General features: G+C 40.2%; 1 protein-coding gene across 8 annotated transcripts in view; it reads left to right on the top strand.

Moving 5' to 3' along the window:
- CCDC25 (coiled-coil domain containing 25) overlaps window positions 1-14,890 on the top strand; it is an 88,661-nt gene that overhangs the window by 12,925 nt on the left and 60,846 nt on the right. For 3 of the 8 annotated variants that reach the window (XM_067039966.1, XM_067039967.1, XM_059071371.2), the window contains exons 4-7: window positions 2,277-2,328; window positions 8,395-8,470; window positions 12,521-12,624; window positions 12,827-13,029. In XM_067039966.1, the coding sequence (XP_066896067.1) occupies window positions 2,277-2,328; window positions 8,395-8,470; window positions 12,521-12,624; window positions 12,827-13,029 (435 nt within the window). Of the gene's footprint in view, window positions 1-2,276; window positions 2,329-8,394; window positions 8,471-10,230; window positions 10,334-12,520; window positions 12,625-12,826; window positions 13,030-14,890 lie in introns of those variants that run through there. The other 5 variants (XM_067039968.1, XM_067039972.1, XR_009336886.2 and 2 more) reach the window with 4 other exon arrangements.

Genomic DNA, 14,890 nt, shown 5'->3' with positions numbered 1-14,890 from the left:
ACATAAGTTTTGTACCAGGAAACCTCCTAAGGTGCTTTTTTTTTTTTTTTTTTGCATGCTTTTAAGCAAAGAACTTTTCTAGGATTAAATGAGAATGGAACTAAATTCATTGTAAACAAAGGAAAATACAAAGAGTGTGCGTTCACTGCTTCCAAACCCCCTAATGAGTAGTATTTCCAGAGACCCCACTTTAAGGAGTTAAACGACCCTGGGGTCCCGTGCATCTCTACATTCTCAGGTCAGGGATGCTCATGTTTCTAGTCTCTGCATTCAATAAAGAGTAATAGTGATTAAGCAGGGAGAGGAAGGTAACAAGGAAGAGAGGGAACTAGGGAAATAGTGGGCATAATTTAAACTTGGAATGAGCATTTTGGGAGGTTTGGAAGGTTTTTTAAGGAAACTCGCTCAGAATAGTTTGTTTACAGAACTGACTTTTTTGTTCGTTGTACATTCAACCAAAGTGCCGTGGGACATGCATTCCCCTTGCACTTTGTAGAGGTGTACCTACAAGCCTAAAGCTGCTGTAGATCAGCAGTGATATTCCCAGGTGTGTTTTAGTACTTTGACTGCTTATGTATGAACCCAGGGTGTATATACATTGAACTACTTGTGTGTGTCTTTTGATAAAATTCCACACCAGAGACCTCTAAGGAAAATCAGAATACAATCAAGCTACCATGGGTATGTAGCAAAGAGTTGTTGTAAATAGAGAACTTAAAACAAATTGGAATGGGAGAGGTTTTCTCAATTGAGCCTGCTTACTAATGGGGTATTTTTCCTAAGATTTTGAAACAGAGTAGTGAGGTATAATTTCCAGATTTTCAAAAAACACATTTTCTGGCTGGAAAATGCCACGCTGAAGATGATAATCAGTAGGAATCTCTTACGTGGGAATGCAAATAAGTAAATGAACCAGCAGAAGAAAAATAAACCTAACTGAGATGTTACATTCATTTCTGGCTATCACTAATGGTTAGGAATAAAACCTAGGGTCATCATAGACTGCCGAAAATGTGTGAAAATGTTCTTTATCCAAAGTGACTAGCAAGATGCCTAACCTTTTTAAAGAGGGCATGAGAAACGGCCAATCTTGACCTTTATGTGGAATCACACTGCCTACACCTTGGACCAGGTATGAGTGTGTGACCATTTTCAGCTCTAGAAAAATCCATCAATGCTAAGAAAACGTCTAAAGAAATACATAATGGGGCGTGACGTTGCCTCCTTAGGATTTTACTGAACGTTCCTCAGTCTGGAATGGAAAGGGCTAAGGAAGAGAAGAGTAAAGTTAATAGACGTCACGAAGTGACGGTTGTGTGTTACCATTGTTTGCTAGCATTCCGGAGGCCTCTCAGGGTGTTGGAAAAGAGCGGTCAGCTTCATCTGTTGAATTGTAAATATGAACAACTTAAAATCCCCAAATGTTGGACTAGGTGAAAAAAGAAGTAAGTTTTAAAAGATTTAATTAAGCTGGTGAATGACAGAGCCTTAATGAAAGGTAAATTTAGGATACTGGGGTGAGAGGGCATTCTGAATATTTGTAGGGCAGCGTCATAGAGGGCAATCAGCGTGCTTTCCCAGGAGCCGCGTATTAGTGTCATCGTCAGAAGTAAGGCCGGGTGAATTGTTGGTCTGACCCGTTTGGTGATGTGGTCTGCTTACTGCTTCAGTCCTCACCCGACTCTTCCGTCTCGGTGGTTGACATTCTCTTTGGATTGTTTTGCCATCGCTTGCAACTCAGGATTTCCCAAACCAAACCTGTCATCTTTTTGCCAAACTGGCTCCCTCTCCAACTGTAAGATGTTACTGTCAGTGGTCCTGTGAGTCTCCCAGGCTTGCAACCCTGGAGTCTTGCTGACTTCTTTCATTCCCTTCTCTTCTCACCTAAAATTCCTTCCCTGTGTTTGCTCTAGGTCCCGTGGTTCAGCTTGGGACCCACCAAGTCTCAGTTCATCAGTGAAGCCTTGGGTCACTGATAGCTCTTTCTCACTTGAAAATAATCACCCTTCCCTGGGCTTTTAACATTCATTGCCTCCTGTACTCGTCTTGATACTTAGTCTCACACAGCTGCAGAACTTTCCAGGTTTTCTCACCTCTCCCAGTTGATAGTGGGCTCTTTGGAGGCGGTGACTGTTTTCTGCCCCCCCCCCCCCACAGTGCTCAGTGTGCAGTAGGCACTGAATTAATATTTTTGGATTGGAATGCTTTAAATGCAGGTGGCCTGAGGAGACGGTTATCTGGTACCTCTTGCTAAAAGTGGTTTTCATTCTTTGTAGGTTTCATGTGGACAAACTCTCTTCGGCTCATGTATACCTTCGATTACATAAGGTAACTGGATTTAAACATGGATTCGTGACTTTTTCTGTAGTGATGAGCATCCTATCTTGTCCTCTATCCTTCTTTTTTGGCAAATAAATTGTTTAGAGTAATAAATATGTACAAAAGTCTACAAATTAGCAAATGAAGAGATGCCTTCCCCCAACCCAGGAAATCATTAAGGGCAATTCTGGTGATTTTTGAGGCTTGGAAGGGGACCCAGCACATATTTCCCAGATAGAAGCACTGCCTTGTCCTGCCAGCTGAGGTGTGCTGTGTGTCACCTCTGCTCTCTCTCCCTGTCATTTCAGTTGACACTACTGGACTTTGTCTTCTAGGACGATCATGTTGTAGTTCCTTTTTCTCAGACTCGTGTGATTCTCCTGCCTCACCAAGGGCATATGTTCCTAGTTAATCAGGGGCTGCTTTGGGAGGTTTAAAACAGCATTATCGTAGTAAAGGGAAAAGATTTAATGTTCCCATGTCACATAAAACCACTGTTTTTCCAATCTGTCTTTATATCCATCTATTGTATTTTGTGTAGTTGAATCATAGGGTATGGATAATTGTTATGTGTTTTTTTTTTTTTTTTTTTTTTTTGTGGTACGCGGGCCTCTCACTGTTGTGGCCTCTCCCATTGCGGAGCGCAGGCTCCGGACGTGCAGGCTCAGCGGCCATGGCTCACGGGCCCAGCCGCTCCGCGGCATGTGGGATCCTCTCGGACCGGGGCACGAACCCGTGTCCCCTGCATCGGCAGGCGGATTCTCAACCACTGCGCCACCAGGGAAGCCCTTGTTATGTGTATTTTTAAAAATATTTATTTTGGAATGATTTTTAGATTTACAGAAAAGTTGCAAAGGTAGTACAAGTTCCTATATACCCCATGTCCAGTTTTCCCCATTGTTAACATCTTAACATTACCATGGTAGATTTGTCTGAACTGAGAAACCAGAACTGATGCATCACTATTAACTAACCTCTGGACTCTATTTGGATTTCTCCAGTTTTTCCATTAATGTCCTTTTTCTGTTCCAGGATCTGGTCCAGCGTCACACATTGCATTTTAGTTGTCATGTCTGCCTAGTCTCTGGTCTGTGACAGTTTGTCACTCTTTCCCTGTTTGTCATGACCTTGACAGTTTGAGAAGTACTGATCAGGTCATGACTAGACTGGAGTTACGGGTTTGGGGGAACAATAGCACAGAGGCGAAGTGCTCTTATCCCATCATGTCAGGGGCATATGCATTAATAGGACTTACCACTGATGGTGTTAACCTTGATCTCCTGGTCAGGGTAATGCTTGTCAGGTTTTTTTCACTAGATAGTTGCGCTTCTCCCCACATACTTTATTATTTGGAAGCAAGTCACTAAGTCCAGCCTGTACTCAAGGGGGAGAGCTCCACATCCTGGCGTGGGGAGTACCTGCATATATTGTTTGGAATTCTTCTGTAAGGAAGATTCATCTCTTCTCTCCCATGTATTTAATTCAGTCACTTATATCAGTATGGACTCACACATTTACTTTTTACTTTGGGTTATAATCCAGTACTGTGTCATTTTGTTGCTAAAATTGTCCCCGCTTTGACCCTTCCAGCTTGGCTCTTGTGTTCCTTTGACGCGCTCCTGTCATTTTACTTTTTGAGCACTTCCTTACTTTCGGACACTCAGGATGCTCCAGGCTCATCTTGTACTTTCCCTGCTCCAGCTCTAGGATCAGCCATTTCTCTGAGGAACTTTGGTTTCTTTTATTGGGAAATGGTATTTAGAAATCAAGATCTGGACTCTGGGTGTGCTCATTGCTACTAGAGTATCAGTATCATTGCTTCTAGGCTCTCTCATGTGACAGAGCTAGGAAATAGGTGTATGTATACTAACCCGTGTTAGTAATTCGTATGCATAATTTTTTCTGTATCTACATTAAGCTAAACATGACTGGTGTCTCTGATGAACCCGTTACTACAGGGGCCTTTCTCACATTCCTTCCTTGCTTATCTATTACTTCCTTCTCAGACAGTGGGAAGCCTGGCTCCCACCATCATTTGCTTATTTGAATCTAGTATATATGGAAGTGGTTTCAGATTTGTTAGCCTGTATCCCCATAAGAAACAACTTTATCAACTAAAGTACAGTGCAATTAGAGTTTCAATTCAAAATGCTGTTTTTCAAAGTTACTTGTCAGCTACTCCCCACCCCCCCCCCACCTCATGCCTTTCAGTGATGTCTGTCACACACTTGGGTTCTTTTGTCTCAGTCTGCATTCCACCTTGGCTTCCCCTGGTTGATGGTATTACTTTTTTTTTTTTTTAATACATTTTTATACAATTGCTTCACAATGCTGTGTTAGTTTCTGTTGTAAAACAAAATGAATCAGCCATATGCATACACATATCCCCATATCCCCTCATCCCCTCCCTCTTGCGTCTCCCTCCCACCCTCCCTATCCCACCCCTCTAGGTGGTCACAAAGCACCGAGCTGATCTCCCTGTGCTATGCGGCTGCTTCCCACTAGCTATCTATTTTACATTTGGTAGTGTATATATGTCCTTGCCACTCTCTCACTTTGTCCCAGCTTACCCTTCCCCCTCCCCATATCCTCAAGTCCATTTTCTATGTCTGTGTCTTTATTCCTGTCCTGCCCCTAGGTTCTTCAGAACCATTTTTTTTTTTAGAGTCCATATATATGTGTTAGCATACGGTATTTGTTTTTCTCTTTCTGACTGACTTCACTCTGTATGACAGACTGTAGGTCCATCCACCTCACTACAAATAAGTCAATTTCGTTTCTTTTTATGGCTGAGTAATATTCCATTGTATATATGTGCCACATCTTCTTTATCCATTCATCTGTCGATGGACATTTAAGTTGCTTCCATGTCCTGGCTATTGTAAATAGTGCTGCATTGAACACTGGTACATGTCTCTTTTTGAATTATGGTTTTCTCAAAATGGATTAAAGACCTAAATGTAAGACAGGATACTGTAAAACTCTTAGAGGAAAACATAGGAAAAACACTCTTTGACATAAACCACAGCAAGACTTTTTTGACCCACCTCCTAGAGTAATGAAAATAAAAACAAAAAAAAGACAAATGGGACCTAATTAAACTTAAAAGCTTTTACTTTTAAGCAAAGGAAACCATAAACAAGACAAAAAGACAACCCTCAGAATGGGAGAAAATATTTACAAATGAAACAGTGGACAAAAGATTAATCTCCAAAATACACAAACAGCTCACGGAGCTCGATATCAAAAAGATTGTATTACTTTTAAAGTGACAGTTTACAAACTTTTTCACGTTACTGCATTATTTTCATATTTATTGTTTTGACAGGCTGCTTTGAGTTGATAATATGCTACAGTTAATTTGAAAGCTCCCTTGTCAGAATGTAAGTTGTTTACAGTTTTCAGCGTTATGAATCCCCAACAAGAAATACTTTTTTAGTGAACTGCTTTCTGTTTTTCTTTTATTTTCTTTTTTTGTAGAGTAGTTCTCAGAAATGAAATTACTGGGCCAAAAGATATAAACATTTTGATAACTCCTTTTATGCCACATTGCCCTTTGAAAATATTATGCTGGTTTAAAATGCTACCTGATATATATAGGTTTTCCAAAAACTTTCTGGGGTTTTATAACTTCAGAAAAATAGCAACTTTTAGACCATTTTAATAAATACAAGATGCTACTGCATTATGCTTATAATGTTTACTCCGTAATTTACTAACAAGGTAAATCATTCTACCGCATCTTTACTTATTCTGTTTATATTTTTGAGAACTGTGTTCTAAAAAAAAAAAAAAAATAGAAGAAGATCGTGAACTCTTTGCTGGAACAAAATTCTGAATTTTCCTAGGCAACTTCTTGCCATTTTGGAACTATTTTAAGTCTGGAGCAAATAAAGTATGGTGTTCCCAACTTTCCTTTTGGTTCAGATTAAATTTTTTCCTTTGGGTTCTGCTGCATCAGAAAATGGAAATAACGGTGGGTAGTCCCAAGTTCACATTGCCCCCAGTTAGAACTTGTTTGAACAGGAGTTTGATTTCATTTTCTTTTGGAAGCACATAATGTGCTAGATAAAAATATGTGCTCCTTAAGGAACTTTTACCTGGTTGATCTCCTGCAGTAAATGACATAGGCCTTTGTACTTAGTAGGTACCAAGTAAGTGTTGGAGATGCAGTGAGACTAAGTATAAGTAGTTCAGAACCCAAACTCTGGAGCCAGACTGCCAGCTTTGTATCCTGGCCTTGCTGCTTACCAGCTGTGTGACTCTGAGCAAGTTATTCAGCTGTGCCCGTTTCCTCATCTGTAAAAGGGAGCTAACAGTCCCTGTCTTACTGGGTTGTTGTGAGAATTAAATGAGCTAGCATAACAAGCATTTAGAATAATGCTTGGCACATACTAAGCACTATGTATGTTCATTCTTTCTTTGTCAAATTCAGGTGAATTCAACCCAAGCCTTGAAGATCATGGATATTCAACAAGTGTTTTTTCCTAGGCTTATTTGATTTTTGAAAACCTATAGAAAGATCTCACTTATCAAGAGGTTGCTTATCTCATTAACACAGATGACACAAAGCCCACAGTCAAAATTCTGGCCTTTTCATATGGAGAGTACCTTACACTCTCCATGCAGAGTTTGTTTACTCTGACTTTATGCATAATGTTAAGCTGAATTATTTTATTTTATTTTGTCTGCTCATATTATATTAGAAGTAATAAAACAAGAAGAGGCTATTGCTTCAGGAATAGCCGTAGGTACAGGTAGCAAGAAGGGATGTTGTGACATAGCCTGATACCAAGGACCAAGAAGCTGGATGTTTCCACAAAAACTCCATAAGCACCACACTCTGGGACCAGTTGTTAGAGCATGGCTTTAGTTAGTCCTGGATTCATCTCTCCGCTCTGTCACTTACTAGATATTGGGGAGCTTGGCCTAGTTGCTTAACCTGGCTAAGCTTCATTTTCTTCATTGGCAAAGTGAGCGTAGTACTATCCATTTCATATGGCCATTTATTTAGTGTACCTAGCACTCAAAAAGCAGATATTCAAAAAGTGGTAGCTATTGTTTTGTTTTTTAATTATTTATTTGATTTATTTAGTATAGGGTCAGTCAGCTTCTCTGTATTTTAGATGCCCCTGAAGGCATCACTATCACTATATTATAGCCTAGTGTAGTGGTTGATATTCATGATGATGACATGGTGTTATCAAGGTGGTAAATTCAGAATCCTCTATTTCAGCGGTCAGCGAATCTCACAGGATGGAATATGGCATTAAAGTAGTGACAAACTTAAATCACGTATTTTTTGGTCAAAATTTAGGTAATTGAGATTTCCATTTTGAAACATTTAAAATAAAGAAAAAAATAGAAACATAATGGAATAAACTTAATTTATCTCAAATATTTAGGTAGATTAAACATTTCATTCCCAGACAGAAGTGCTTCAGTAATCCCATGCCTAATAGCCAAGTGCTGAGTTGATTTCCACTAGCTCTTGCATCATGTATTTTTGTTCTTCTGGAATGGCTTTGCTTATTCAGCTTTGACTTTGATACAGTATCTGTAAAGAGAATGAATCAGTATTTTTTCTCTTTTATGGTAGAAGTTTATATCTAACACATCAGGAGCTTGGTTCCTGACTAATGCCGAGGGTAGATGACCTACCAGATCATGGAGACCCAAAACTATAAGATGTCTCTTGAGAGGGAGTTTGTAGGGACCTCAGCTAAGAAGACCTCCCATTGCCAAAAATTAGGCACCATTTCTCTACAAGGTCTCTAAAAGTAAGAAAGAGAAGAGGGAAAAATTACTCAGACATAAATACAGTTAATATTTTAGTGGTTTTCTTTCATACCCTGTTGTTGCCCCACTTATTAAGTCAGGATTTTCCATATTACTGCCTTCTCTTAAAGTAAACCTTTCCACAATGGACTTCATTTTTCAATGTTTTGAAATACAGTTGAAGAGCCCCTGCTTTTAATAAAATTGTGCCCAGTAAGGTAGCAGAGCCCTATAAAAGTGCCCCAGTATTGATCAGTAACAAGGTAGTGGACCATTTGGTTTATTCTTGTGTTTCAGGGGGAGAAAATAGAAGACATTCCAAAGGAAGTACTGATGGACTGTGCCCATCTTGTGAAGGCCAATAGCATTCAAGGTCAGTTTTCCTAGAGGTGTTTTCAGAATTAGCACCGCTTTTCTCTGTGTCTGAAATGGATTACATCGTAGAGAACATATTACTGACTTTAGCTTGAGTCAACGGAATGACATGTAATATGCATTTACCCTGTTTTGTTCTTTAAGATGGCAGTTGCACTACCTGTCAGAGAACTGAAAGCCAACCTCCCTGCCCCTCTAATTTTCATGGCCCTATCTCAAGTCTTTTTTACCCTGTTTTCTTTACCTTGAATAGAAAATTGTCTAGGGCTTCCCTGGTGGCACAGTGGTTAAGAACCCGCCTGCCAATGCAGGGGACACGGGTTTGAGCCCTGGTCCGGGAAGATCCCACGTGCCGCGGAGCAACTAAGCCTGTGCGCCACAACTACTGAGGCTGCGCTCTAGAGTCCACGTGCCACAGCTACTGAAGTCTGTGCACCTAGAGCCCATGCTCCCCGACAAGAGAAGCCACTGCAGTGAGAAGCCCACACACCGCAACTAGAGAAAGCCCTCACACAGCAACAGACCCAATGCAACCAAAAATAAATAATAAATAAATAAATAAATTTTAAAAAAAGAAAAGAAAATTGTCTAGACCTGCCTACCGCTAAGGTTACTTGTAGAAAGACTTTTGGAAATTACATTATGTTAACTGCCAAGCAAGAGATGTGTCTCATGGCTTTATTTGTAATGTTGGTTGATGTCTTTGTTTCCATTATTTGTTACTAGATTCTAGAACCCAAGTCTCCCAATTACTCTTTCCTACTTTTTCTTTCTTTCCTTCTCTCCTTCCATATTTTCTTCTCCCTGTAAATTGTGGAGGTGTCAAGTCCGTTGATCTTGTTGTGTCCCAGAGAATCTTAAATAATCTGTCTAGGGTGATGCATTAGAATCAGTATTTTTACAGTGCTCTCCAGGTGATTCTAATGTGCAAAGAGTGTTGAGACAGTTGGCCTCCATGTTCTAAGTAGGACCTGTAGTATTGGCCTTGGTGCAGGTTTAGTTCTACTGTACAAGATTTAATTTGTCAAGTCAGTATAGGTCAAGAAGGACAATTAATGGAGTGGAGGTGGCAGTTATAAAGGGGAGCTGGCTGATGGTATTCTGCTAGGAATGAGCTAGTAGACTGAATTTTAGTTGTAGGACATGGACCTAGATAAGGTAGAGGTAAGTTTGGTTTGATATAAAGTTGAGGGGTGATCCAGAGGGTTCGGAAAAAAATATGGTTTGCATAGAAGATAAGCATGGGGCAGACACAGAGACGACAGCATAAACTGGGAGCTGGTGATTCTAGAAGAGCCGGGCAGTGTGCTCCCTCCCCCATCACTTAGTCTGTGTTTCCTGCATCTCACTCGCAGCTTTACTGAATCAGGCACCTAGCCAAAGAAACTGGAAGTCTTGTCTTACAGAGCCATTCATTTCCAACTCTATAAATCATTAAATTGCAGTTCGTTTTAGGACATTCCATTTTTATGAGTAGAAGAAGAGCTCCTCAGATTTCCAGTTAAAATCTTTGGTTATGGAAAGAAAAATAATAAAAATTGAAACTACGTCATTATCCTCCTTCCTTGTGTGTTGCAACCTCTTTAATGTGTTTTTGTGCCCCTGTCTAGCAGATGTGAATTTATTAAAAGAGCTTTGGACTCATTATTCTTGGCCCGGCCTCTTTCTTCTTAATCCCTTTATAGTTCACTAGTTCTAAAGAAAACAGAAAAGAGGAAGAGTCATTGAATCACTGAATCACTCTTCTCTCCTCTTCAGCCTTCCACAGGGATAGCTCACTCATAAGGAGCTAAGCCCAAGCGTCTCACTCCCAGGAGTCAATAGCAGAGGATGCTGAGGAGTGAAGAAGATTGTCTTTGCTGTGAGATTTGCTAAGTACACTACATTTGCGTCACTGTGTTATTAAAATATTTCCTTCCCTGGTTGACCACCTTCAGCGCTGTTTGTCATCATAGAATCTGGTCAGCCTCTTCTTTATTCATTTTATAATCTCTTGCCAGATTAAACTTTCTAAAAGCTTAGACACTTTTTGTGACACCCTTCACCTTGTCTCTGCAGTGAGACCCAAACTTCCTAAGCTGGCATTTAAGCATCTCTGATCTGACCACAGACTTTGTTTCCCTTCATGTATTTCATACTCCAGCCAAAGCAGATATTTGCTGTTTTCCTACTTTGTGCCTTTGCTTGTATTGTTCCCTCAGCCCTCAGTGTTACACTCCTGCTCAGTCATCACACGTCTAGATTCGAGCTAAGGTTCAAGGGCTACGCTGTAGTTACAGTAATAGTAATAACAGCTAGCACTGAATGTTAATTACATGCCTCGCACTGTGCCAAGAACATTACAGATTGTTCATTTATCAGCTCTACTGAATTAAGATATTACTTTCATTTTATAGATGAGGAAGCTGAATTTAAGAAATTAAGAATTAAGGAACTTAACCTCTCCCACGGAGCCTTTTCCTTCCTCCAGCTTTGAGTGACCACGGCCCTCTCTGAATTCCCTTAACTCTTTACCTGTATCTTTCCAATATCACTTGATCACTTCTGATTTTCATTGACATTATTTATGTACTTATCTGCTTTCCTGTAATCTTCAAAGGCAGGATCCATTATCTGATCCATCTTTGTATCTCCCACAGTGCCTTGCACATGGAGATTTTTTTTTTTTTACTTCATTTTGAAAAAAATTTCAAACCTACAGAAAAGTTGCAAGAAAATTTAGAATCGATAGTTTTTCTGTATTTGTTTGCCTTCTCCCTGTAATTCACTGAATGGTTTTTTAGCTGAACCATTTGAAAGAAAATCACAGGCATCATGACCGTTCAGCATGTCCTAAGAAGTACACTGTTGTAAGTAACTGCATTACAGTGATCAAATTCAGGAAGTTTAACATGGGTAGAATACTGTTTGTACAGAGTCCATATGTAAGTTTTGTCAGTTGTCCCACTACCGTCACTTTATAGCATTTTTTTTTTGGATCCAGGATCATACATTCTATTCACTTGTCATGTATCGCTGGTCTCCTTTAATCTGGACACTTCTTTGTCTTTCAAGACGTTGACACTTTTAGAGTGGAGACCACTTTGGGTTGGTCCGATGCTTCCTGTTCAGTAGGACCACATTACGCATTTTGTGGCAGGAATGCTACGTAAGTGAAGTCTTGTGTGTTACCGTCAGGGGGCACATGCTGCCAGTTTGCCTCATTTTTGGTGATGTTAACTGATCGCTTAGATAAGGTCGTGTTCACCAGATTTCCCCAGTGTACGTGGTCATTTAATAAACATTGAAATGTATTGCCATCTGATTTGGAACGGCCTTAGAGAGCACTGGACCAGTGATTAAACTGTGATTCTCAGAGCCGCCTGGGAGGCTGTCAGGGGTGGAGGGGAAACACAAAGTGGGGGTGGTGAGGGGGGAGGAGGAGGAGGAGTGAGCAGGATACCTGGCACCCCTTTCCTCCAGAGCATCTCTGCTTTGATTACTTTGTTATGTTTTCTTTGGTAAAAGAGGTTCCACAGCTAAAGAAACAAAAACCAAAAAGCTCTACTAAACTAGTCCAGTTTCCTCATGTTTCAGATGAGGTGCCAGGAGCCATGGGGATTCTCCCAAAGCGACACAGCTGGTTTGTGGTAGTGCAGGGTAGAATCCGGTGTCTTGAATCACTTTATCTTGCTGCTTAACCTTTATTAGATCAAGGGCTCCTTTGAGAATCTGAGGAAACCTGTTTGGTCCTTTTCTGTTTAGAAACACATACAATAAAATTTGCATTCAATTTTAGAGGGTCTCAAAGATCCCTGAAGCTGATCTCTTGACCCTGCTTTTCATCAGAATGCTTTAGCTTGAATTGTTTGTCGGCTTTCCCATTTGCCTTTGTGGGTGGCTTCTTTTTTTAAAAAAAAAAAAAATGTATTTTGTGGTTTGAAACACTTGGTGGCTTGTTCATTCTCAGCCTTTTCCTTTGTTGGATTAGGGTGACTTAATTGTGGGTGAGGGGAGGCATTGCTCAGCGCCCTCCTGCCCATGTGTTGAAGACCGCCTCTCTTGGCAGGCTGCAAGATGAACAACGTCAGTGTGGTTTATACCCCGTGGTCTAACCTGAAGAAAACGGCCGACATGGATGTGGGGCAGATAGGCTTTCACAGGCAGAAGGACGTAAGTTGTGAGCGTCCCCGGAGGTGGCGGTGCCCTGGCGCTGAGTGGGTGTCTGTCTCTGCTGTTGAGGGCTCAGCATGATGTCTCTTTCCTAAAGGGTATCAAGCTGGGTTGCTAAGCTGCTGGAAAGCCCTGCCCTGTTCTGGGGGGTAGAAAAAAAACATAAAGATTCAGTATCATTTTCCCCTCCATCTCCCTCAAGGTGAAAATTGTGACAGTAGAGAAGAAAGTGAATGAGATCCTGAACCGATTGGAAAAGACCAAAATGGAGCGGTTCCCAGACCTAGAGGCAGAGAAAGAATGCAGAGACCGCGAAGAGAGGAATGAGAAGAAAGCCCAGATTCAGGAAATGAAAAGGAAAGAAAAGGAAGAGATGAAAAAGAAGAGGGAGATGGACGAACTTAGGTATGTTGGAGCTAAGGCACTGACGTTGACCTTGGAGAGTCTTCACTGCTGATTTAACTAGGGATTAACCCTTAAGAATGGTACAGTTGGCCCTGTGTATCCATGGATCCAGTCAACCATGGATCAAAAATGTTTGGGGGTGGAAAAAATTCCAGAAAGTTCCAAAAAGCAACACTTGAATTTCCCTTGTGCTGGCAACTATTGACATAGCATTTACCTTTATGACTATTTACATAGCATTTACAGTGTATCAGATATTATAAGTAATCTACAGATGATTTAAAGTATATGGGAGGATGTATGTAGGTTATATGCAAATACTATGCCATTTTTATAAGGGACTTGAGCCATCCACAGGTTTTGGTATCTGAGGGGGGGTCCTGGAACCAATCCCGCATGGATTCCGAGGGACAAGTGTATTCTGGTAGATGAAGGGACATATAACGAGCTCCAAGCCTTTAAATGAGTTAGAATAAGGCATTTATGCTAATGTGTTGGTCAGATGAATTGCCCTTTTGTAGGGGCAGGATTTGAGAGTGTACGAAATAAAATAGCTAATTTAAATCTTAGATAAACCATTATAGGTTATCTTTAGAGTTTGGTTTGTAAACATCTTCAGGGAAAGAAGAGATACTATATTGAGTGTTTTACATTAGCTATGGTATTTGAATGAAATTGTCTCAGCTCTAAAGGCCAGTGCTAGTAACTCTTAAAAGCTGTTTTTAAAACCTCTTTTTTATAGATTTCGAAAGTTTAAAGTAATTAATGTGGATAGGCCTGCTCCAAAACACAGCATTTTAAAACAATAAATAGTAGTTAAACACATCTTGGATCCTGAAATTCTAGTGTATAAGGCCACAAAAATACTGATTATATTAGTTTTCTATTGTTACTATAACAAATTACCACAAATTTAGTGGCTTAAAATGACATAGATTTATCATCTTACAGTTCTTCACGTTAGAAGTTCAAAATAGTTCTTACTGAGCTAGAATCAAGGTATCTGTGGGGTTGTGTTTCTTTCTGGAGCTCTAGGAGAGAATCTGTTTACCTTCCAGCTCCTAGAGGCCACCCACACTCCTGGGCTTGTGACTCCTTCCTCATCTTCAAGGCTAGCAACAGTGCATCTCTCTGCCCCTTCAAAGTCATGGCCCCCTCTCTGACCACAGCCTTCTCTGCTTCTAAGGACCAATGTGATGACATTGGGCCCACCCAGACACTGTGTGATAATCTCGCCATCTAAGATTTTTTTTTAATTTTATTTTAAAATGATAAAAATTTATTCAGTTTTGTAAATTGAACATCAAACCTCTTTTAAATTAAATTTAAATAAGTGAATCGGACACAAATGGAGAGAAATCACAGGAACTCTATTAACAGAAAGGGAATGAATTCTGGAATCTATTGATTTTAGAAAAATTGTGCTGAGTAGTAGCTGGACAGCATTCCGGGCACTTTCATTTCAGCATCTTCCCAGAAGTCCTTGGCAAATGTCATTTATCTCAATGCTCTCAGGTTCACAAGAACTTCTAGAGATGAACTCCTTTTCTCTTCCTGCTTGTATTACACAATGAACCATTGTACTTTCATCATCTTACGTATCCACTCTCTTTTTCCATTCCTCATTATTGTTCACCAAGTCAGATTCCATGCCTTTTCAGAGACTGCTATCAGCTCCATTCTCACTGTGTCAAGCAGTCTTCATGACAATTTATAGTCTTCTCCTCTTTATTACAGCTCTAAATTTCCATAGGGTGAAGTCTAAAGAAGATATGAGCTTTGTTTTTTGTATAGTTTTATGTTTTTTGGTTTTATTTTTTAACATCTTTATTGGAGTATAATTGCTTTACAACGGTGTGTT

Source organism: Kogia breviceps, chromosome 8, assembly GCF_026419965.1.
Source record: "Kogia breviceps isolate mKogBre1 chromosome 8, mKogBre1 haplotype 1, whole genome shotgun sequence".
NCBI lineage: Eukaryota > Metazoa > Chordata > Mammalia > Artiodactyla > Physeteridae > Kogia > Kogia breviceps.
The sequence above is the reverse complement of the archived record's forward strand: the minus strand, read 5'-3'. Positions and strand labels throughout refer to the sequence as shown.